This window comes from Halichoerus grypus, chromosome 8 (assembly GCF_964656455.1).
Source record: "Halichoerus grypus chromosome 8, mHalGry1.hap1.1, whole genome shotgun sequence".
NCBI lineage: Eukaryota > Metazoa > Chordata > Mammalia > Carnivora > Phocidae > Halichoerus > Halichoerus grypus.
In genome coordinates this window covers 116,585,463-116,610,104 of record NC_135719.1, presented here as the reverse complement: position 1 = coordinate 116,610,104, position 24,642 = coordinate 116,585,463, and the positions used below count along the sequence as shown (strand labels likewise).

The 24,642-nt window shown below is 41.2% G+C and overlaps 1 protein-coding gene across 6 annotated transcripts; it reads left to right on the top strand.

The window, feature by feature from the left end:
• The first annotated feature begins 19 nt into the window (after nt 1-19).
• On the top strand, nt 20-24,642 carry ZBTB25 (zinc finger and BTB domain containing 25). Of its 6 annotated transcripts, XM_078053811.1 has the most exons (5): nt 949-1,044; nt 1,734-1,892; nt 4,513-4,704; nt 14,583-14,762; nt 17,667-24,642. In XM_078053811.1, the coding sequence occupies exons 4-5, from the start codon at nt 14,590-14,592 to the stop codon at nt 18,799-18,801; spliced, it is 1,308 nt and encodes a 435-aa protein (XP_077909937.1). In that variant the 5' UTR covers nt 949-1,044; nt 1,734-1,892; nt 4,513-4,704; nt 14,583-14,589; the 3' UTR covers nt 18,802-24,642. The 6 variants fall into 6 exon arrangements, with proteins under 6 accessions (XP_077909938.1, XP_035976124.1, XP_035976127.1 ...); XM_036120231.2 differs by lacking the exons at nt 949-1,044; nt 4,513-4,704 and adding an exon at nt 574-940; XM_078053810.1 differs by lacking the exon at nt 4,513-4,704.

The following is a 24,642-nucleotide window of genomic DNA, read 5'->3' as shown; positions in this document are numbered from 1 at the left end:
TGTTTGTTTGCAACAAGTTTCTGCGTCGGGCTCCGGGGAGGCTGGCGCAACCCGCACCGCGGGGGCCGGCGCGGCGGCGGCTTTACCACCCCTCTCGCCCCTCTCCCAAGGGTAGGCTTGGGACCTCCTCCTCCTCCTGTTTGCACAGCTGGATGGGACTGGGCTCCTCCCGACTCCCCAAGGGCAGGATGCTGTTTTCCCACTCTGTCCAGATGTCAGACCCCTGCCCCGGAGGGCTCGGCAGCTAGGCCTTCCCTCTCGGTTCGTCCCCCGCGTTCTGGGGGCGCCGGCACCCTCGCCCTGTCCCGTGCGCCGCCAGTCGGTCCGGGGTCGCCCATTCCCCGCGCTCCCCCCACTCTGCCTGCCATGGGCCTGTCCGCCTCTGGCCTTGAGTCACTTCCCCCGCCATGCCCCACCCCACCCAGCCCGCCTCCCCTCCCAGGCTCCAGCGGCTCAGCCTCCTTGGCCCAGCGCCCCCACCCCTCTCCCCGCGAACACGCGGGCGCATCCTTCCCCCACCCCCACCCCCGAGGTGAGGCAGTGCTGTGCTTTTGCACACCCTGGGGAAAGTCCCCGGGTCACGCGGTTGTGTGTGGGGAGCCTGTGACGCTCAGGCTCGTCTCCACGCTTCCGCCTACACAGTCACGACTGAAGACCGTGGCGGAGGTACCCCGAGCGCGGGCCGAACCCCGCCTGGCCACTTGAGTAGGCGGGCGGGCGCGCACGTACGCACGCACGCACGCACACTTCAGCCCCCGCGCCCCTCGCTCCCCGGCTACCAGGCGCGCGGTCACGTGGGCCCATCGCGGGGCGGCCGGCGCGGGAAGCCGCGCGAGAGCGGGCCGCAGGGTGCGTGACCGGCGCCGCCGCGTGACGTGCGCGGCGCGGGAGCCGCCCCTCCCGCACGGAGGAGCCGGCTGGCCGCCGCGGCGGCATCTGGGTAAGCGACGCGGCCCGGCCCCTGTGGGCTGCTCCGGGCTCAGTCCCTCCCGCCGCGAGCCGCCCGGGGCGGCGGCCTGCAGCTGCGCCGGTCGCGGGACAGATGCAAGTAGATGGGGAGAGGGGTGTTTTGGTCCGTTTGACATGTCAATCAGGGCACAGGAGGAAAATGGCACCCGCGAGTGAGCACTGGGCCGAGGATGCCCAGAGCCGCCTTTCGCCGCCCGCAGAAGGTGGCTGCCGGGGCCTGACCCCGCGCGGGAACCCCCGACGGGCCCGCGGCGTTCCCCGGGCGGCCGCGCGAACCCTTCTCGCAATTGGGCGGGTCTCCTGGTGCAAACTGAGAGACGCTGCGGCCACTGTCCTCTCCCTTCCCCACCCCCGTTTGTGATTACCCCGTTTTTAGGGCAGGAAGTTCCTCCCCCTCCATAATTCATTTCTTCCTTTTTTCAGATTATATTAATCTCATTCTGAGTAAATCCAGTTTTTCTTTTTAAAGTTTGTCCGATCGTTAACTGCTTCCCTATCACTTGTTATTTTGAGAAATCAAGCTACTTAGGCAGCACCTAGCGCTGTACTTGGAATTTGACAGCAGCTAACATGTTTCATAAAGTAACGCCCATTTCCCCCCAGGAAATTACATTTGGCACTCATTCTCTTGAGACTCAAGTTTTTTGGCAAAACTGTTGACTCTCACAGGATTTTGTCAAGTGTGTAAAGTACACTTTAGGATGACAGATTTTAAAGCTGAAAGGGGCCTTACAGGAAATCTAGTTCATCCCTCTGTTTTACAGATGAAGACACCCGGCCTAACGAACGTGTAGCTTGATCGAAGCCCTACACTTTTTGAGTAACTGGACTCCAGGGCTCCAGGCCTTGGTTATTGGGGTCTCCACCACACCAGGAGCGCAGTGCCAGTTTAACCCACTCACTGTAGAGACAGTCTGCCAGAGGTGATTATACTTGGCTTGATTCAGATTATTGAGAAACAAGGCTTGGCTGTTGTGTGATGGCTCAGGTATTTTAAGGAATGGGGTTGGCATTATCTTTAGGTGGAACAGATTGCCTATGATGTATTTTGGGGCTCAAAGCCTGACTCCTCCAAAATTCAGCCCTATTCTCTGTAAGAATAACCAACATTTGCAGCACTGGTTGCTTCCTTAGGTTAAGGCATCAAAGTTGTCTTTAGGAGCCTAGATGTGTTTTGATTAAGGGTAAACTAACTATCCAGTATCAGAAATCAGTTCCTTAATAGGGAGCAGGATCCTGGGATAGCACTCGGAATAGATTCGTTCTGATGGCTGGAAGGTTATCAGGAAAGAGTGGAACATCAAAGGGATGGTCAGCAACAAAGCAGGGAGGGGCTTCAGATGACTTGCTATATATACCTTTTTGCCCAACCCTTCCCTTAATGTCTTATTCTGCCGGGGTTGTTGGCTGTTTATTGAGCACCTGCAGTGGCTAGCCACTTTCATAGATGAATTTTGAGTACTTGACAAAAAAGGAAGTAGTACTGTCTCTATGTTAACAAACAACAGTCAGATTTACCTGACTTCTGTGATGCTGTCACTTGCCGTAGAATTCAAGGCTAGATCACTTATCTCCCAAGTCCAGTCAGTGATCTTTTGCATTGTATCTTGCTACCACTTCAAGCCAGGAAAGGGATGAGAGAATCGCCTGTGGCTGATTTATTGGCGCCTGTGGTTGCCCAGAGAGGCTGAGCAGGACTTTCAGCTGCCCTCTTTGCCTTAGAAAATGGAGCTGTGTGCTTCCACCCTATCTCCTGAGGGGAATGCGCAGGAGCCAGGCTGTCTAGCTGGGGAGGAGGGGCCCAAGAGTCTTGGCCGTAAAATATCCTGGCAGGGCAGTGCTGGGAAGTGTTGCATAATGCCCTCCCCACCACTGAACCAAAGTGATTTATTTACTGTGGCCCGTAGGTGGTGCTTGACCATCTTGTTAAAGAAAAACTTGTCCTTTTTTGTAATAATAGGGCCAGAACAGAGTTGGGGGTTTTATATTATTGCAGGGTTTTTTTCTTGTCTTAAAAAAGGAGTGCAGGTGCTCTTATCTTGATAAATTATAAAGTATTTGTACACCACTTCCTGTGCCCCCTTTCTGCTTATTTATTCCAATTGCATGTGAACTTCAATCTTTCGAGAGAAGAATGCTAAGAAAAATACTACTCCAATTTATAGTAACAGCCCAGGTTACGGAGTCGGACCTAGCTTTTGATCCCCACTTTATACTGTCTGCTAGCTGTGTGTTCTAAGCCCACATTTTTCCTCATCTGTAAAATAGAAATAAAAATAGCACATAGTCAAGGTGAGGACTAAACGAATGTACATAGAGCACTTAGCACAAGGCCTTGCGTGTGGTATTTACTCATAACAGTAGCTATTTTAACTAGAACAGAATTATTCCCTCTAGGATAGGAAAGATATTGCTGCTTGAACTTGCTTAGGGAGAGTAGAGGAAGAGGAAAGTATTTGAAATAAACATCAGTTTCAGGATTAGTAATTGAATTTATTCACACATCTGCTTTCCCTTTGCTTGCGGGAATTTTTTTCTTTTCTTTTTTTTAATCTTAACTGAAGAAAAAGTGTTTATATTATTGTTAGTTATTTTTGAAATTTTTCTAAATCATTTCTTCCCTATACATATCAATCATACAATGACATTTTGTTCCTTGTGAAAAACTCTAGGCGCTTTAAGCAAAGGGCTTCATTAACCCATCTGGATAACGTGTTTGTGGAGCATTCTGTGGCAAAGGAAGTATTGGTTCACCTATATTCAGAAATTATAATTATTCTTGTTTGTACTGTATTCTAGGTCTATACTAGCATTGTCGTTATCCAGCTTCCTACTGTCCTTTGAGTACCTTATTTTTTTCTTTCAGAAATGCAGTCATTTTTTTTTTTTTTAGTGGACTAAGAAGAATTGTTTATTTTCCTTCACAGGGTTCTGATTTTTTTAAGGTTCACTAGCAATTTGCACTTACCTTGTTAGCACTCTCGTTTGCCTGGTGCTGTGGCTTTATCAGGCATCCCACATGTTGGTTAGATGGTTAGAGATACAGTAGGCTGGCTGTGTCTGGCAACAGGCAGGCCCCAAACTAACGTTTCCCTGTTCCGTTAAAGGTTTCTAGAGCATAACTGCTCTTCCTGTGTCATCTACCACGTCTACTTCTTACCCTCTTCTCTAATATTTTCAGTGATTATTGTAAGCAGATGCCTAGAATTACTGCACATTTATCTCCATATTTTCAGATTTGCGATTTCCGTATCATCTTCAGATGTTATGAAAATAGGCATAATGGTGTATGAGAGTAAATACCTCTTTTTCCTAAATACTTTTTTAGAAGAAGTCTGAAAATAGTATGTTCCTCCTCTGCCCCCAGTGTCCAATTTACTAGTTTGAGAGCACTTTTGTTTCTTAGAATCTGGTTAATTTTTTTGTTTAAAGTTACAATTAGAATTACAATAGTTGATTTTTGTTCATTTAATGTAATTGGTATAATTCCCACATTTTGAGCACTTCTTGTAAAATTGCTTCTTTTTCTCTGTAATTTTACAGTGTGAAATATTCTCTTCGGTTTCCTTGGCTCCCTTCTAACACAGTGGTTCTTGACTGAGGCATCATATTAGAACAAGAGCTTTTTAAAAAAGGATCTGAGACTCAGTCTCAGCAATTCTGTTTGGCTTGGTCTAGAGTAGGACGCAGGCATCAGTACAACTCTACATTGAAAGTTTTACAGTACAGTCAGTGGTAAGAGCTACTATTTCGTGATAAAATGATCTCTGCGAACATTCTTTCTCTAGGTTATAAAATGTTATCCCTCCATAATCATCATGTGAAAGTACCATTAAAAAGTTAAAATCATTGTATAAAGTCTGTTATCACGTGGCACTTTGAATATTTCTGCTTTTACCTTTGTATTTATAGCCATGAGTACGTATCTCAAAAAAGCTGTACATATTCCTCTGCCAACTTTTCTGTCTCCTTGTCTTAATGATAATTTAATAATAAAGTCACAGTGGTAGGAACCACAGAGAAAATATCTAAGACTGTTTATTTTCTACAGGAACAGATGTCCTACTCCTTTTGTCCCATTTTTATTAAAGATTCTACAGGCTGAGAGAATGAAAAGCTGTATATTCCAGGATATTGTCTGGCTACCATAGATCTGAGAGTCCAGTCTAACTAATACAAAAGATTTTTTTAAATAAGTAAAAATCAAAAGATGTTAAATTTCAAGTTAACTTTGAATTAAACAAAAATGGATACTGGTATAAAGCTGTTCTAGTCTACTTAGTTTGAGCTAATCCAGAGTTACTACAATTTAGTTAGTAAACAAGGTTTTGTAGTCTCTCAAATATCAATACTAATTCTATTATTACAGTATAAATACCACTTTGATAATAGATACAGCATCTTAAGATGAAGCACTCTTTCATTTGGGCTCTCGTATTTGTAAATGTAATAAAATGATAAATTATTTTTTTGCAACTTCTCTCACATCTTAAAATTTCCACCCAAAATTCTTTTCTTTCCTTTTTTAAGATGTTATTTATTTATTAGAGCAGGAGGGAGAGGGAGAAGCAGGCTCCCCACTGAGCAGGGAGCCAGAGGTGGGGCTCCATCCCAGGACCCCAGGATCATGACCTGAGCCGAGGGCAGATGCTTAACCAACTGAGCCACCCATGTGCCCCTCCACCCAAAATTCTTAAATAAAACTTCTAAGATCTTTCTGTATGCATAGGAAGCTTTAGCTATTCCACATACTAGATAAATTAATATTGATGGTAAAAGAAAGGATGAGCAAAGGCTATATGAAAAACCTAGCTAATAAATTTACAAAGTAGGTTGTATTAGAAAATGTTTTTAATAACTTTGTGTTGTATTGGCTCTATTGACAGATAAAATCTGGTTGTGTTGCCTTAAAATGTCAAAGGTCTATTACTATACAAAGAAGTTTGAGTGAACCTATTATGTATCTAAGTTGTGGTGTTTTTTTCTTTTAAGCATTTCTGAATTCGTTTCATTTTATAAACTTGGAAAAATTTTCCCTTTATTCAATTCCATATATTTGCAAAATCTGCCATTAGTATGTATCTTAAAAGTTTCAGATGGGGGTTTTGAAGAAAGGGGATGAGTTAAAAGTCAGACTTGAAGTACTACCAGCACCATTTAATGGCTAGTCGTCTGACTTTGGGTACCTCTCCCACCTTCTCTGAGCCTATGGTTCCTCAACCATAAAATGGAACTAGTATTGTACCTGCTCTATTACCTCATAGGATTAAAAAAAGATAGCACGGGGCAGAGATTCTCAAAGTATGGTATGGTTCAGGGACCCCCCCAGAGGTTCCTGAAACCTTTTCAGGATCTACAAGGATCTTGCTTTTGCAAGGGCAAGATCTCTTAATATACTTGAATCGAAACAACTTGTGGCAACACATTGAGCACAGAAGCAAAAAACCCAGCTGTATTTTTTAAAGTCAGGTATTAAAGAATACTGTAAAATATAAAACGATGCTACCCTTCCCACTTACAAAATATATGTAGTTATTTTTTAGAAAAAAAATTTATGTTAATATATAATGGGTTTATTGTTATTTTAAATGAATTAAAAATTTTAAATGTCTCACTTTTAATTTTTTATATGGTAAATATTCATAAATACAACCCACATAAGCAACAGCTCTTTGTAGTCCCTAATGCTCCTCTTAAGAGTGTAAGTGGATCTTGAGGCCAGAACTTTTTTTTTTTTTAAGATTTTATTTATTTATTTGACAGAGAGAAACACACCGAGAGAGGGAACACAAGCAGGGGGAGTGGGAGAGGGAGAAGCAGGCCTCCCGCCAAGCAGGGAGCCCGATGTGGGGCTCGATCCCAGGACCCTGGGACCATGACCCGAGCTGAAGGCAGACGCTTAACGACTGAGCCACCCAGGCGCCCCGAGGCCAGAACTTTTTAGAACTGATAAAGGGTAATAATGGCTGAGTAGCTCCTCTTGGGACAATTCTGAACTAGAAACTACATTTGACCCTTGAACAGCGTGGGAATTAGGGGCATCAACCTCCCTGCACAGTCAAATATCTGCATTTAACTTAACACCTGCCCCCCCAGCCTCCCACGCTTAACTAATAATAGCCTACTATTGAATGCAAGCCTTACTGATAGCATAAACAGTCAATTAACATATTTTGTATGTTACATGTATTATATACTGTATTCTTACAATAAGCTAGAGAAAAGAAAAGAAAATGTTATTAAGAAAATCGTAAGGGGCACCTGGCTGGCTCTGTAGAGTGTGCGACTCTTGATCTCTGGGTTGTGAGTTCAAGCCCCATGTTGGGCCTAGAGCTTATTTTAAAAAAAAAGAAAAGAAAATCATAAGGAAGAGAAAATACATGTACAGTACTGTACTATGTTTATCCAAAAAAATCTGCATATAAGTGGGCCCATGCAGTTCAAACTGATGTGGTTCAAGGGTCAACTCTGTAACTTGAAAAAAAGCTTTAGAAACTATCAGATGGCATTTAAAAGTGACAGAAATCAGGCAGAAACTGGAATGAAGTCTATACTTGGAAGAAGGGAACAGCAGTGGATGAGTTTCCATTTGTATGGCTTTTATCCTGAGAGAAGGCTCCAATTGGTGACAGGAGGAGCCGGCCAAACTTAGGTTAATAACCTGTAATCTTACTTGCTTGAAGAAAAGAGGACAGAGTTCGGAGTGACCACATAGCTGGAAAGAAAAGGAAAATCCTAGAAAGGATTCTGGGAACCCCAAATACTGTGTATAATTCAGCTTGAATCTCTTGTCAACCCCCTAAACTTACACATATGTCGAACCTCCATACAGCACACCAACAACTAAAAAAACTGAACCAAAAGGGAGGCAGAATTTGGAGTTTAAGTCCAGCCAAGTTAATTGTAACAACAAAGCAAAAACATCAGTACTTTTTGGAAGAATATTACAGAATCTAGAGTCTTTACCACAGTAATCACAATGTCTAGGATATTGTCCAAAATGAAACAGGAAACTATCACCCTAATTAATGGAGATTGACTCCAAAATGACCCAGAGTTTGGGTTTGGCAGAGAAGACTTAAAGCAGCTATTATAACTATGCTCAAGAATGTAAAGCAAAATAAAGTGGTAATGTGTCAACAAATAGGAATTCTCAACAGAGAAATAGAAACTAAAAAGGAATGAGATGAAAATTTTAGACCTGGAAATATAATATCTGAAATTAAAAATTCACTGAGTTTAACAAAAATGACAGTCCGTGAACTTGTAGCTTAATAGAAAGTGTTTCATCTGAAACAAATTTTTTAAATCTTTTTATGCTTTTTTTTATTTTTTAAGATTTCATTTCTCTATTTTAGAGAGAGAATCCCAAGCAGACTCCGCGCGGAGTATGGAGCCCGACATGGGGCTTGATCCCTTGACCCTGAGATCACAATCCGAGCGGAAACCAAGAGCCAGACCCTCAACTGACTGAGCCACTCAGGCACCCCTGAAACAGAAAAATTATTTTATGTGAAAGTTCTATATAAACTTCATCACTATATATTAGCATCAGGGATTGTTACTCTAGGTTTCTTTCTTTCTTTTTTTTTTAAGATTTTATTTATATATTTGACAGAGACACAGCGAGAGAGGGAACACAAGCAGGGGGAGTGGGAGAGGGAGAAGCAGGCCTCCCGCCGAGCAGGGAGCCTGATGCGGGGCTCGATCCCAGGACCCTGGGATCATGACCCTAGCCGAAGGCAGACGCTTAACGGACTGAGCCACCCAGGTGCCCCTCTAGGTTTCCTTCAAGATCTAAACTCAGCTCTTCCCTCTGCCTTCATAGTGTGTGAATGGAAGCCATCTACAGAGTACTCTGAGATTCTCTCCTCACCTCAGCCATCTCCTTGCCACTGTCAGAAAGAAATCCATTTCTTCTCCATGGCTGACTGCTACACTTAGACTTTCGCTTGTGTTCCTTCTGGCTTCTGGAGATTCCACCCCTCTTCAGCCTGAAAGTCTTCTCTGAGCTGGAGCTGCCCATCATCAGTGTCTTATCCTATCTGTGCCTACCCTTTATGGCCTTTGCTGTCTAACATTCCCTTGCAGTGAAGAGATTTTGCTCTTGCTACTTTCGCAGACTATTGTCAGAGGTCACTAGAAATCTCTTAGTCACCACACTTGGGGTGTTTGTAATAGGCCTCATCCCCATGTTTCTCTGCAGTACTTTCCACCATTGGTGGAGCACTCCCCACCCAGGTTCTTGCCTTTCCTTCACCCCCGCCCTTTTCCCCCACTCAATGTTGATATGTTTTCTTATTACTCCTCTTCTTGTGTCTTTTTTGTGTTGTTTGGGGATTCATTCTTAGCTTTTTTTCCCCTCCTATTTTACTCAATAGTCCCATCCACTCCTGGTGGCTTCAGCTGTGTAATTACAGAGGACCTCCTCTCCCTGTCTAGCCCTGATCTCTAGAGTCCCAATCCTACATAATGTCTCCATTGATCACTGAACATTTCTACTCAGATGTCCTGGAGTGAACACCTTGAACTCACTGTGTCCAAAATGAAACTTCTCTTTTATGAAGCCAGTTTCTATGCCTCTTCTCTGGCATTCTGGGACCCTGCCTTTATATTGATACCTAACACATGACAGTTACTCTGCAAATATGACCTGAAGGGATGAATGAATTCTTCCAGTTATCCAAGCTGGAATTCTGAGACTTGCCTTGGACTTTATCTTCCCTGTGGCTGACCACATCCAGTCTGGCTGCCAAGTCATGTCAGTTCTATGTCTGGTGTATCTCTTGTATTCCTTCATTCCCACTGCCATTACTTGGATATTGCAGTGGACTTCTTGCTGGTCTTTATTTTTCCATACCTTTCCCTTGCTAATCTTTTTTATGTATTGCTACTAGAGCAATCTTGACTCAAAGGCCTGATGATGATGATGATGATCATGATGATGGTAATTGGTATTTACTGAACACTTACTGTGGCCTCACTATTTCTATGTGCTTATGTGCATTATCTTATTAAATCTATGTAACAACCTGTGAGGTAGATACTGTAATTATCCATATTTTACAAGTAAAACCAAGGACCAGAGAGTTAAGCATCTTCTCAAGATCACACAGCTAAATGACAGAATTGGAATTTTAATCCAAGCTGTCTAATTCCAGAGTCCAAGCTTTAACTACTATGCTGTTCTCCCTCCTGCAAAAACATCTTAACATCGTTCATTTCAAACACAAGTGGAGTACCTTTCAGTTTTACATTCGGTACCCTGTGTGAGCTGACCACAGCTCTTATTACCCACTTACTTTTGGTTTTTCTATGCCAAACTGAGTTCTTCAGTTACCTATATATTCACACTCCTCCCTGTAATTTTATTCATTCTATTTTTTCCTGCCTGGAATGCTATGTTCACCTTCTGCCTGTTCATCTAAATCCAGTTCAAATGGCTTATTTTTCATTGGGTTGCCTGATATTGATCTCCCCTTCATAGCATGTTCTCTGAAATGCTCCTTATGACATTTGCCACTTTTACTTCATATCATAATTACCATGTTTTATGTTTTGTCTCCCCTATTAGCCTGCAATCTTCTTTTTAAAATTTTTTTATTTAAATTCAATTTAATTAACATGTACTATATTATTAGTTTCAGAGGCAGAATTCAGTGTGTCATCAGTTGTATATAACACCCAGTGCTCATTACTTCAAGTGCCCTCCTTAATGCCCATCACACTGTTACCCCATCCCCTCCTCCAGCAACCCTCAGTTTGTTCCCCATAGTTAAGAATTTCTTATGGTTTGCCTCCCTCTCCATTTTCCTCTTATTTTATTTTTCCTTCCCTTCCCCTATGTCCATCTGTTTTGTTTCTTAAATTCCACATATGAGTGAGATCATATGGCATTTGTCTTTCTCTGACTGACTTATTTCACTTAGCATAATACCCTCTAGCTCCAACCACATCCTTGCAAATGGCAAGATTCCATTCTTTCAATAGCTGAGTAGTATTCCATTGTATATATACCATATCTTCTTATCCATTTATTTGTTGGTGGACATCTGGGCTCTTTCCATGTTTTGGCAATTGTGGACATCGCTGCTATAAACGTTGGGGTTCACGTTAGCCTGTGGTCTTCTTGGTTGCAGCATGTAAGTATTTTTCTTCTGTCCCCAGGCCTTGTATAATGCATGCCTTCAAATAATTTTTTCTTTATTAAGTTTCTCTTCAAAAAATGTTCAGTAAGCGAAGAATTTAACTGTTACTCATAGACCATTAACCACAAGATTTTTGTATATGTGGCTTTTTAGTGTGCCCTTTCTCATTTCCATGTGGTTCAGTAGTTCATTATACTAATGCACTATATATATATATATATGTCTGTGTGTGTGTATATATATATGTATGTAGATAGATCTGGTGAAAATGTTTATGATCTGAGGTGTTTTTTTTTTAACAATTTGTCAAGCTGTTTAAACTACTTCAGTTTGAACCATTTCATTGAATCTAAGACACATGTTTTTCACATGGTGAAATCTCCAGCATACAGTTTTATTTTGGTTTTTAAATCTCTCTCTAATAAATCGGTGGTGTTTTAGAATCCGGGTAATGCGGCAAATACAATAAATAGTGACTTTTAGTTAAATGGCTTTTTGGAACAATACTCACAATTTGGAGTTTGGTTTACACTCAGGTCTCTGTAGGTTCTGTTATTTTGTTCCCTCTTATTTCATTACTGCTTAAAGGCTTTTAAAATGAGATGGTAAGGAGTAAGAGTTTTGTTTTTTATTTTTTAATTGGGGGAGGTTTGGGAGAAACTTAATGTTTGAATAAGTATAATTTTTAAAAGTAATGTATGAATAGAATTAAAAGCAGCAAGTTGCAGGATTCTTAAAATACAATATTATTTATATAAAATTTTAAAACATGCAAAATAATACCATACCTTCTGAAGGGATACATACAGATGCAGTAGGAACATGATGATGTTACAAGACAGTCATAAACACCAAAGTCTGGATGATGATTACCTTTGGAGGCAAGGTAATGGGTAGTTAGAATGAGGGAGAGATAGTAGGGGGTCTCTACCACATTTGTAATGTTTACCTTATGTGCTCAGGGGTGGCTGGCTGGCTGCATGTTTGTCACATTGATCTCTGTACCTATTTGTCTATCTGAAATACTTCGTAATTTTTTTTTAATATTTAATTTATTTATTTGACAGGCACAGCGAGAGAGGGAACACAAGCAGGGGGAGTGGGAGAGGGAGAAGCAGGCTTCCCGAGGAGCAGGGAGCCCGATGCGGGGCTCGATCCCAGGGCCCTGGGATCATGACCCGAGCCGAAGGCAGACACTCAACGACTGAGCCACCCAGGCACCCCCTTCATAATTTTTAAAAATGAGGGGAAAAGGAATACATGTTGGAATGTACTTATGATGTTAAACTTCAATAAAAAGATTTAAGTTCAGGGTGCCTGGGTGGCTCAGTTGGTTAAGTGTCCGACTCGATTTCAACTCAGGTTATGATCTCAGGGTCCTGAGATGGAACCCCACGTCAGGCTCCATGCTCAGCACAGAGTCTCCTTAAGATCCTCTCCCTCTCCCTCTGCTCCCCACCCCCAGCTCGCTTAAGGTCGTTCTCTCTCTCAAGAAAAAAAAAAAAAAGAATTTAAGTTTAAACAGTACAATTCCCCCACCCTGCTCCCTTGTTTCCCTCCCAGAAGCAAACATTTCACTCATTTCTTTGAATCTTTCCAGAGATGTGTACATAAACAAGAATATATTTCTGTATAAATTTCTCCCCTACCTTTAAAATAACCACTCCACCCCCTTTTGCATAAATAGTAGTCTTCTCTGTACAATTTCATGCTTTGCTTTTTTTTACTTAATATATCTTAGAGAGTATTTCATATCAGTACATTAAATATGTAATTTTAATAAAAATAGATTTAACTTTGTATCAGTAATAATTACCTTTTTTGTTTACCAGTTATAGCCTAGATTTTATCCATTAATAAGTATTTGTTTCTGTATCAGATTTGTGTAAGCAAATTAAGCAGCAGGAAATCTGGATTTTTCCCTAGTTCCCCTTTCCAAACATTCTTGAGGCTTCCCGAGATATCTTGATGTATAACCTGACCATTCCCTAGGCATCTCCAGTTTGTGGGTCATGTTCTCTCTGGGAGGTGGAAAGGGAGGACATTTGGGTTCTGGAGCCCAATGACCAGGTTTGAATCCCCTGCTCTGCCACTTATTAGCAGTGTGACTTGAGTAAATTAACTCTTTGTACTGATTCAGTTTCTTCATCTGTACATGCACTGAATATTCCCTTTCTTGTATAGTCATATTGAGAGCTAAATGAGTGAAAAGTGCCTGACACACAGGAAACACTGTAAATGTTGGCTAGTTTTATTATATTATTGATCACTCAGCTGTCTGCTGCCCAAGCTGTGGCCAGTCTCCGGACAGCTAACTCCACACTGTCATCACTGACCTCCTTAGACTTTGGTCTCTGGCTAGTGAGGAAACTTCATTCCCTTCTTCAGAAACTGCTCTTTTAGAGAAGGTTCTCCCAGCTGGCCAGTGATGCCCTTTATACGACAGCTGCCTTCTCCTTAAGGCACCGGGTCTGTCTACACAGTCGGGATGAAGCAGAGCCTCCAATCTGCCTGGAACTCTGGCACTCTTGAATCCCTTGCTGCTCACACTAGACTTCTCTGCCATAATTCTTATGCATGTTTTTCCTCATGCATGATTTTTCCAAGACCAGTGGTCCCATTCTGTATTGTTCCTTCAGGAGCCTCCATGCTTGTATGTGTCTGAATCCAGTTAATATCAGGGTTTAGGCTCTTTCCATTGGGTTCCCGGGCCCCATGTAAATCATGGGATGTGGCTTGGTATCTATTTTAAGGGCTCCTGCACATACTGTGACTGATCATGTTTCCCAAACATACCGTATGATAGTTAGAGGGCCAGTGTCCCCTGAGCTCACCGGGCTCCCTACGGAGCACTGACAGCTCTAGCCCAGCCAGGACAGTGATATGGACAGTTAGAGCTAACACATGAATAGCAGTTTCCATTACAAGGTGCTTTTCACATAACTTAACTCCTGTAGCTCTGAGGAAGGGGTCAGTATGACTAGAAGCACGGTCACATAGATAAAAAAAGACGGCCTACCTTTTGCTTCTGTGTTACTCATACCAAGCTACCTTCTTAGATGAAAAAAGACCATATTTTGCAGTTTTTTTTTTCTTTTTTTTTTTTTTTAAAGATTTTATTTATTTAACAGAGAGAAAGACAGCCAGAGAGGGAACACAAGCAGGGGGAGCGGGAGAGGGAGAAGCAGGCTTCCCGCTGAGCAGGGAGCCCAATGCGGGGCTCGATCCCAGGACCCCGGGACCATGACCTGAGCCGAAGGCAGACGCTTAACGACTGAGCCACCCAGGCGCCCTATTTTGCAGTTTTAATGAGTGGATTTAATGTTAGCTAGGTTTGGGGTGAAATTAACAGTATTAAAAACTATTAAGTAATCTCATTTAAATTTAGGCCTCCTTGTACTCTGTAGGTTTGTGTGAACTGTAGCTAATTTTGTAAAAAAAAAAAAAAATTGTCCTTTTTCTCAGAGCCACAATGGACACAGCTAGCCATAGCCTTGTCCTTCTGCAGCAGCTGAACATGCAGCGAGAATTTGGTTTTCTGTGTGATTGCACAGTTGCCATTGGAGATGTTTACTTCAAAGCCCACAGAGCAGTGCTTGCTGCTTTTTCTAACTATTTCAAGATGATATTTATTCACCAAACAAGGTAAGGATGTGCTTTTGTAAATCAGAAGAGTTTTTAATGTTGTGATATAGCTAAGCCTTATTATAACATCATTTGGGGGATTCTTTGTTATGGGGTCACCTTAAGAAGTGTGTGTGTGTGTGTATATATATATATATATATATATATATATATATTTTTTTTTTTTTTTTTTTTTTACACATCCAGTAATTCATCTCAGTGTGTAGGATCCATGGTGGAAGGTAAAAATGAAAACAATAATAGCTAAAAGTTACTGAAGGCTTAGCCCATAAGTATTTACCTAATGTACATTCTACTATTATCCATACTATTTTAGAGAAAAGGAAACTGAGACTGAGTCAAGTAACTGGCCCATCCAGGATTATACAGCTAGTAAGTTATCCTCAAATGCAGATCTGTGCTTTTAACGATCTATGTTCTGACTCACTGAATTGTTGATATCTATTCTATAACACTTTCATAACAAGAGTATAATGTCATAATTCTACACACCTTATATTCCATATTACAGTTCAGAAGACATTTGTTTCAAATACTTTTTTTCAAAAAGTGTTTTGATTTTTTGAATGTGGATTATCCCAACATGATGGGTATGTAGGGAGTGGGCAGGAAAGTCATATTCAGATTCTGAGCTCTTAAAGAATAGTTTTAATCCACCCTAGGTTGAAAGGGATAGAATTCTCTCTGTTTTTTTTAAATGACCTTGCATGAAATACTTAGTAGTCTAGCCTCAATCACACATTTTCATTTACCTGTTCATTCATTTAAATATTTGTTGGGTACTTACATGTAAGCACTGTATTAGACCCCAGTAACAGGCTAGTAATGCTCCCTATCCTCAAGGAGTTAGTTAGTTCATAGTTTAATAGAGAACACATGTAAAGAAAAAAATTGCGGTGTAATTGATCTGTCTGTGCCTCAGTTTCCTTCTCTGTAAAACACTGGCATAGCATGTATACTCACCCCATGGTGTTGAGAAGATTAAATGGATTAATAATATTAAAATGCTTAGAACAGAGCTTTGCCCTGTCAGCTACTGTTATCAATAACTAATGTGATACGTCTATAACAGAAGTGTCGTACAAGGTAGAGTGGAGTGTCAGCAGCCCTATTTTAAGGAGGTTGGAATAGGCTTTACAGAAGCCCTGGATCTTGAAGGATCAGGAGGAGTTTTTTGGATATTGTAAAGGAATGCAAGAAAGTACATTGCAGGCAGAGGGAAAATTGCATGAAAACATAGGCAGATATGAACCGGGCTAGTACATTGAGGAAACAGAATAGACCAGAATGGTTGGAATGCATGACACAAAGTGGGGAGGAGGTTGGAGTGGGGGACATGTAATGGGTGGTGTCAATGTAGAAACTAGATTAGGAACAGTGCCTTCACATCAGTCTCGTCTAAAAGCTATGAGTTGGTTCAGCTCCCAAAGCGCCTGTTGGGAGCCAGGCACCATGCTAAACTAAATCCAAGAGATACAAAGGTGTCAGGCCTGCTACGTGGTATCTCTGTCGAGCAACTAAAAATCCTCAGTTAACAGCTCTGTGCTGATATAAAAAACCCCTGCCACAGACCCTGGAAGTGGGTGTGTGAGAGCTAAGATTGAAACCCAAGAGGGAATCCTGAGATAAGGGGACTAAAGAAATGGATTGGCAGCATCTGATACCCTGTGCATTCTGAAGCAGGCAGGAACGTTTGCTTCGGGGAAGGTAAGTCCATTGACTGGTGCCATTGTTCCCTGACGTCCAACACTTCCCTCACGTTCTCTTTATCCTAATTTTGCAGGGCGTTTGCTGATTTCTTGTTATGCTGTTATTTCTATTATCTGAATTGTAGATTCATATTTAAAAATTGAGCTTGGGGTTATTTTTAAAGTTTTTCAAAGTTATACCTATATTCATTTGTGATTTGAAGAGTAGATATATTACTATAGTTTGGAAGCCAAAATAAGATTAGTATAATTTAAATTCTAAATATTACCAATTTTAATAGATCCTTTTAAAATTTTAAATATTTTTTATTTTGGTAAAATATATACAACATAAAATTTGCCATTTTGACCATTTTAATCATACAACTCACTGGCGTTAGGTACATTCACAGTGTTGTGCAACCATCACCACTTACCATTTCCAAAATTTTGCATCACCCTAAACATCAACTCTGTACCCATTAAGCAATAACTCCTCATCTCCCCCACCTGACCCCAAGCTCCTGGTAAACTCTAATCTACTTTCTGTCTCCATGAATTTGCCTATTATAAGTGGCACCATACAAAATTTGTCCTTTTGAGTCTGGCTTATTTCACTTACCAAACGTTTTCCAGGTTCACCCATGTTGTAACATCATTCAGAACTTCATTCCTTTCTTTGGCTGAATAATATGCCACTGTACGTATATGCCACATTTCGCTTATCCATTCATCTGTTGATGGACACTTGGGTTGTTTCCACCTTTTGGCTAATGTGAGTAATGCTGTGATGAACACTGGCGTACAGGTGTCTTTTGGGTCCGTGTTTTCAGTTCTTTTGGTTATGTATTCAAAAGACTGTTAAGTTCCTTAAGCAGGAGGTATCTGTTTCATTCATTATGTTTTTCCTCCCTGGCACCTAGTATAGTGCCTACCACTTAGGAGTCACTAATTGTTCAACTAATCAGAATATCTGTGTGTGCTTCCCAACTTTAGGCGGTAGGTTGAATACATGAAGACTTGTTGCTGGGCCATAAAGCTGGTGTACTGTGAATGTTTAATTTTCTGTTGATATATTTCATCAAGGCAGATCGCTGAGTCTGAACTTCTTAGGAAGAAATTGCATTAGCCTAAGACTGTATAGTGCTAACCAAAAGGCCAGCTGGTCATTTTATCTTGTGTGGGTCTGTTTTTTTTGTTTGTTTGTTTTTAACAGTGAATGCATAAAAATACAACCAACTGACATCCAGCCTGACATATTCAGCTATTTGTTGCACATTATGTACACGGGGAAAGGGCCAAAACAGATTGTGGATCACAGTCGTTTGGAGGAAGGGATTCGATTTCTTCACGCCGACTACCTTTCTCACATTGCGACTGAAATGAATCAAGCGTTCTCACCAGAGACTGTGCAGTCCTCAAATTTGTATGGCATTCAGATCTCAACGACCCAAAAGACAGCTGTCAAGCCCGGGCTGGAGGTCAAGGAAGCTCCTTCCAGTAACAGTGGTAACAGAGCTGCTGTCCAGGGGGACCACCGCCAGTTGCAGCTCTCTCTGGCTATCGGGCTGGATGACGGCACTGCAGAACAGCAGAGGGCCCGTCCTGCCGCCCAGGCCTCGGAGGGGCGCCAGGAGCCCCCAGTGTCCATCAAGCAGGAGACATATGACCCAGAGTCTGCGCTCTCCCAGAGCCACCCCTCACCCTCATCCGAGGTGACAGGCCCCACTTTCACCGAAAGCAGCATCAAAACACACTTGTGCCATTACTGTGGGGAACGTTTTGATTCCCGTAGTAACCTACGGCAACATCTCCATACCCATGTGTCTGGATCCCTCCCATTTGGTGTCCCTGCTTCCATTCTGGAAAGCAATGACCTTGGTGAAGTGCATCCACTTAATGAAAATAGTGAGGCCCTTGAATGCCGCAGGCTCAGCTCCTTCATTGTCACGGAGAATGAGCAGCAGCGTGACCACTCAAACCAGGGTGCCACAGAGCCTCTGCACATCAGTCAAGTGGCTTTGATCTCCAAAGACACAGAGCCAGTAGAATTAAACTGTAATTTTTCTTTCTCAAGGAAAAGAAAAATCAGCTGTTCCATCTGTGGTCATAAATTTCTCCGAAAAAGCCAGTTGCTAGAACACATGTATACACACAAAGGTAAATCTTACAGATATAACCGATGCCAAAGGTTTGGCAATGCGTTAGCCCAGAGATTTCAGCCATATTGTGACAGTTGGTCTGATGTCCCCCTGAAAAGTTCTCGCTTGTCACAAGAGCAGTTAGATTCACCTTGTGCCTTAGAGTCAGAGCTCACGCAAGAAAATGCAGACACTATCCTTGTGGAGTAGCAGTTTCTCCTTCATGATGTTTATACCCATTCGGAAAAAGAAAATTCACATGCATTTTTATTCATGAATTATTTTCCTCCTCCACTTCTATTAACTTTTTTTCTTTACCATTGATTCACAGTTTTAAGGTTGTATATATGAGGTCTTCTTATTGTAAGATATACATATGGCTATTAAAATGTAGCCTTCAAGTAAAGCTATGAACATTCATAAATCACAATTTAGAAATCAGAAATCAATGTAGGAACTATGGAACTTTAAATATTTATAGAATTTCTAAGTTGTAGTGAATCAGTAAAACCAAATTGAAAATGAAGTAAATGAAATATTTTTTAAAGAACATTGTAGACTATCACTTTTGGCTAATTTTTCACATGAATACGCCACTATGAAGACTATTTAAAAATATTTGCTGCCATATAGGAAGTTAAAGTTATTCTAATGCATAACTATATGTTATAATCTATACAAATTTTGCTTTAAGGCGTAGCTATAATCATAAGTAGTTTTAAAATCACTTTTTTTTTAGATTTTTTTTTTTTTTTTTTGGACAGAGAGAGAGATAACAAGACAGGGAACACAAGCAGGGGGAGTGGGAGAGGGAGAAGCAGGCTTCCCACTGAGCAGGGAGCCCGATGTGGGGCTCCATCCCAGGACCCTGGGATCGTGACCTGAGCCGAAGGCAGACGCCTAACGACTGAGCCACCCAGGCGCACCTTAAAATCACTTTTTACTTATTAGCTCTGCAGCATCTTACCTGGCTTTTATTTTTTGATATTGAGCATACCTCATTTTTAATAAATATTCTAGTGAAAAGAGAGAAAGGGAGAAGATTCAGACATTAAAATCCTACGGAGAGAAATAGGAAGATTCATATATACAGACAAACATAGAGACAGATTCAGATAGATCTACACTGACCAACACCCAGTGTTGTTACCTTCACCTAGAGCATTTTCTTAAAGACCATAAGAACAATTTGAGATTTTTTTATGACCAGAGGTTTACATCAGTTTTTAAAGAAAATGATAAAATATAAATTATCTTTCTACTCTCAGTGTCAGAGGATTTTCTAGGCTGCCCAAGTTGATGTTGATTTTCTAAGTGTCACTTGAAAAAGTAATTCTTCAATGACACAGTTTTCATTTTTTTCTGATCCATAACTAGCAGAGTAGATACAATGTCCTTGAAGTATGTCTAAAATCCATGATAGCTTTCCCTTTGTGAATAAACTTAGCTCCCTTTTATAGCAGTGAAACTTACAAAGCTATAACATCAGAAAAATTAAAACTGATGGACTAAACGATAGATTCTCCTTCTTTCTGTAGCTGGGGGATAGCTGGTCAAACTTCACCATAAAGGATGGACCTAAATTGTTTCTGAAATGTTTACATTTCGAAGATTAGATAGTCCAGAATAACAAAAGAGAGAGGCTTTGAAACAGCCCCATCTTTTTTGTATGCTGCCCGGTTCAAAGCCTCACAGACATGTTAGTAGATCTGGTTTGTGAGGCTTAGAAATTAAGTGTATACAGAAACTCTGAGCTCCTTTATGATGGCGTCCTTCTGAGGACACCTCCTGACAGTGTCAGGGTTCAGTCAGAAGGGAGCCTCTAGCTCATTCTGAGGGCACAAAAGGTTTTCTGTGGGTAAACAGTGAGGTTAGGTGAATTATGAAATGATAAGTTTTTCTTGAAGGCTGAATGAAGAAACCACTGGGCATTGTCTAAGGTAGTTGAGTTTCCGTCTCAGACAAATGACTAAAGCTTCCTGGGGTCAAGATTGAAATGTGTTGAGAAAGAAATCTAACTAGCTATTGATATAGGATCAATTATGTTGGGAGTGGTTAAAAACAAATGTGTTGCTCTTTGGGGTCAGAACTTCATCTAGTCTTAAGTCATTTAAGCAATTTTTCAAATTTACACTCCCCTCAAAGATTTCATCTCATAGGATGAACACAAATATTAACATTGATTTTGTATTTTAGGCTATTCAGGATATATTCCCTAGCCTTCTTCAAGTAAAATTTTATTTTTCTCATTAGGATAACAATTTTTCTGATTTCTTTCTTCTCTGTTCTTTCCTTCCTGCCCAGTCGTTAGTCCTTGATACAAGAAATGTGTAGCTAAAGGGTGGATTGAGGGTGCATATGAATTGAGGGGTAGTGCAGCACTGCCGGGCAGAGTCTGAAGAAATTGTTAAGTTTGCTGTGGCGGATTAGCCATGGCAGACAACATTAATTTAAAGCTGAAATATATCTCCATTTGTTGGGTGTTAAGAATGTAATGGTTAACTGTATTTTTATTATCATTCATATAGTTCCTTTTGATATTAGAAGTTCAAAGCAAATTTTCTTTCTTTAGTCTTTTTTTTTTTTTAAGATTTTATTTCTTTGAGAGAGAGAGGGAGCACGAGTGGAGGGAGGGTCAGTGGGTGAGGGACTAGCAGACTCCACGCTGAGCAGGGAGCCCGATGTGGAGCTCAATCCCAGCACCCTGGGATCATGACCTGAGCCCAAGGCAGACACTTAACCGACTGAGCCACCCAGGCACCCCTTTCCTTAGTCTTCATAGTATTCTCTGTTTTAGGAAGTGGAAAAATGTTAACTCCATTTCATAGAAAAAAAAGTCCCACGAGGTAGGTTCCAGAGAGCCAGTGAATAGTGGTGTGGGGACTGACCCCACTTTAATTTTTTTCATTCATTCGACAGACATATTTTTAAAATAACTGTTGGGGTGCCTGGGTGGCTCAGTCGTTAAGCATCTGCCTTCGGCTCAGGTCATGATCCCAGGGTCCTGGGATCGAGCCCTGCATTGGGCTCCCTGCTCCGCGGAGAGCCTGCCTCTCCCTCTCCCACGGCCCCTCTTGTGTTCCTGCTCTTGCTATCTCTCTCTGACAAATAAATAAATAAAATCTTAAAAATAAAATAAAATAAAATAAAATAACTGTTATATGATTAATGAATGCTGTGCCCTGAGTGTATTTTTTTAAGACATGATTCCTTACTAAGAAAATCTGTTTTGGATAAAAAAAGTTTCTTCCAGCTAAACCCTTTAGTTTTGACCATGTCATCTGCAAAATGGAGCTTTAATCTTAACCATATAATACAGTTTGCATAATGGTTACCAAGCTCTTCAAACGGGAAATGCTATATGCACCTTAATCAATGTATTAGGCAAATACTAAACAGACATTTTCTTCTTGGATCAGCTTAGAATTTTCCCTTCTTTCCAGATCCTACATATAGTTCTTTTCTGGAGAAAAACAGACTTGTTTCAGTATTTGTCACTATTAGCATATTGTCACAACTCTGGAACTCATAAAGTGAAGTCTGCCTTATAAGAAAACCAAAATTTCTTTAATAAAGCTATTTTTTCTTTTTTTCTTTTAAAGATTTTATTTATTTATTTGAGACAGAATGAGAGAGAGAGAGAGAGCACATGAGAGGGGGGAGGGTCAGAGGGAGAAGCAGGCTCCCCGCCGAGCAGGGAGCCCGATGCGGGACTCGATCCAGGGACTCCAGGATCATGACCTGAGCCGAAGGCAGTCGCTTAACCAACTGAGCCACCCAGGCGCCCAAGCTATTTTTTTTCTTTTTTTTTTTTTTTAAAGATTTTATTTATTTATTCGACAGAGAGAGCGAGAGAGTACAAGCAGGGGGAGCAGTAGAGGGAGAGGGAGAAGCAGGCTTCCTGCTGAGCAGGGAGCCAGATGTGGGGCTCCATCCCAGGACCCTGAGATCATGACCTGAGCCAAACGCAGACGCTTAACCATCTGAGCCACCCAGGCGCCCCGAAAACCAAAATTTCTTGATTTATGTATCTTGAGATTATTATTTCATGCTCTGCTTTTCTGATTTCCCATTTGTAAAGTGGATATTAGTAATACCTACCTCACAGGGGTGTTGTGAGGATTTGTATTAAAATTTTGTTAAGTTTGGGGCACCTGGGTGGCTCGGTTAGGTGTGCGTCTCTTGATTTCAGCTCAGTTATGATATCAAGGTCCTGAGAACGAGCCCCACATTGGGCTCCATGCTGGGAGTGGAGCCTGCTTAAGATTCTCTCTCCCTCTCCCCCTGCCCCTCTACCCCCTTCTCTAACAACAAAAAAATTGTGTTAAGTTCTCTTTAGTATTTTTTTTTTTTAAGATTTTATTATTTATCTATTTGACAAAAAGAGACACAGCGAGAGAGGGAACATAAGCAGGGGGAGTGGGAGAGGGAGAAGCAGGCCTCCTGCCGAGCAGAGAGCCCTATGTGGGGCTCGATCCCAGGACCCTGGGATCATGACCTGAGCCGAAGGCAGACGCTTAACGACTGAGCCACGCAGGTGCCCCTCTCTTAGTATTCTCAATAAAAACCAACCATATAAAGAAAACTATATGTGTTCTATAGCTAAACCTATTAACTTCAGGATTCCAACCTGTAAACTCTAGAATGTCTTAGAAGCAGTCATATATTATTTAATACTCAGTAATTAATTGACACAATTCTTATTTTTTAGAAATATTCTGGAAACAGCAATGTTGCTGGAATTCCTTTTCTACTGTAGTTTAACCACCCGTACTTCTCTTTAGCCTTTAGGAAGAAGGATATTAGTTCTTTGGTATTACAGGGAATAAAACCTTGCCAGTTTCAGCCTCCTGGAAAGTTCCCCCAAACATATTGTTTACATATGGGAAAAGGAACAAAAGCAATGGAGAAAATATCGTTTTCATTTCTTTGATGTAATCATCTAAAAAGTAAATAGGGACAAGAAATAGAGTGGGGATAATAACATAGTGATTCATTATTGGAAGGAATTCATAATGGAAAGGCCTCACTTTATTTATTTTTTTAAAAGATTTTATTTATTTGACAGAGAAAGAGCGAGAGAGGGAACACAAGCAGGGGGAGTGGGAGAGGGAGAAGCAGGCTTCCCGCAGAGCAGGGAGCCCAATGTGGGGCTCGATCCCAGGACCCTGGGACCATGACCTGAGCCGAAGGCAGACGCTTAACGACTGAGCCACCCAGGCGCCCCAGGAAAGGTCTCACTTTAAACGGAAGGAAATACATATTAATCATGGAAAAAGAGAGTCTGGAAGATGGTACAATTCCATTGATGTTTATCTGCACAGGCAAATTCTTACTTTGTAACCCAGATCCTTGATAAGTGTAATTTTTTAGTAGTAATTGAGGTAAAATAAGCCACATGAAGAGTTTTTATAATGTAATTTGTGTCTTTGTATGTTTTAAACTAAATGTAGCTCTGTGGTATTTTATTATAATTTTTAAATTTCTACGAGTGAAATCTAGAACTGATTGTTCTCTGCTGTATTGCCATGTTTGTATGGTTGGACTTTTTGAAAACTGGTAGGATTATACAGTCCCAAGTCTGGATGTCTTAAAAACACGGAATCACAGACTGATTTCTGTCTTCGAGACCTGGAAGCATCTGCTGTGCGTCAGTGTGCATCTGTGCTACATTCGATTACTTAGTAGATACTGCTCCAACGCATTGGACATGAACTGCCATCAACTCTTCTGTTTTGTGCCAAATAAAGTCATTTAGTCAGACTAGATCAGATATCAAGTTAAACTCGTTTCAGAGAAACTTGGATTTCAAAAATGTGTGCAATAAAAAAGGCCCAGTGAAGAAATCTTCCACGTACGAGTAACACATGGCGAATCCGGAGACTGGTGAGCAGGGCACTGTATGGCGGAGCTCTTCCACCTTATGGACTTTGAGTTTGCCTCAGAAACATTATTTTAGAAAGTTTGGTATCCTCTGTTTGGAATGAAAACAGTGCATTTCATGTATTTTATCATGGCAAATAAATTAATGTGACTTGATTATAAACAAAA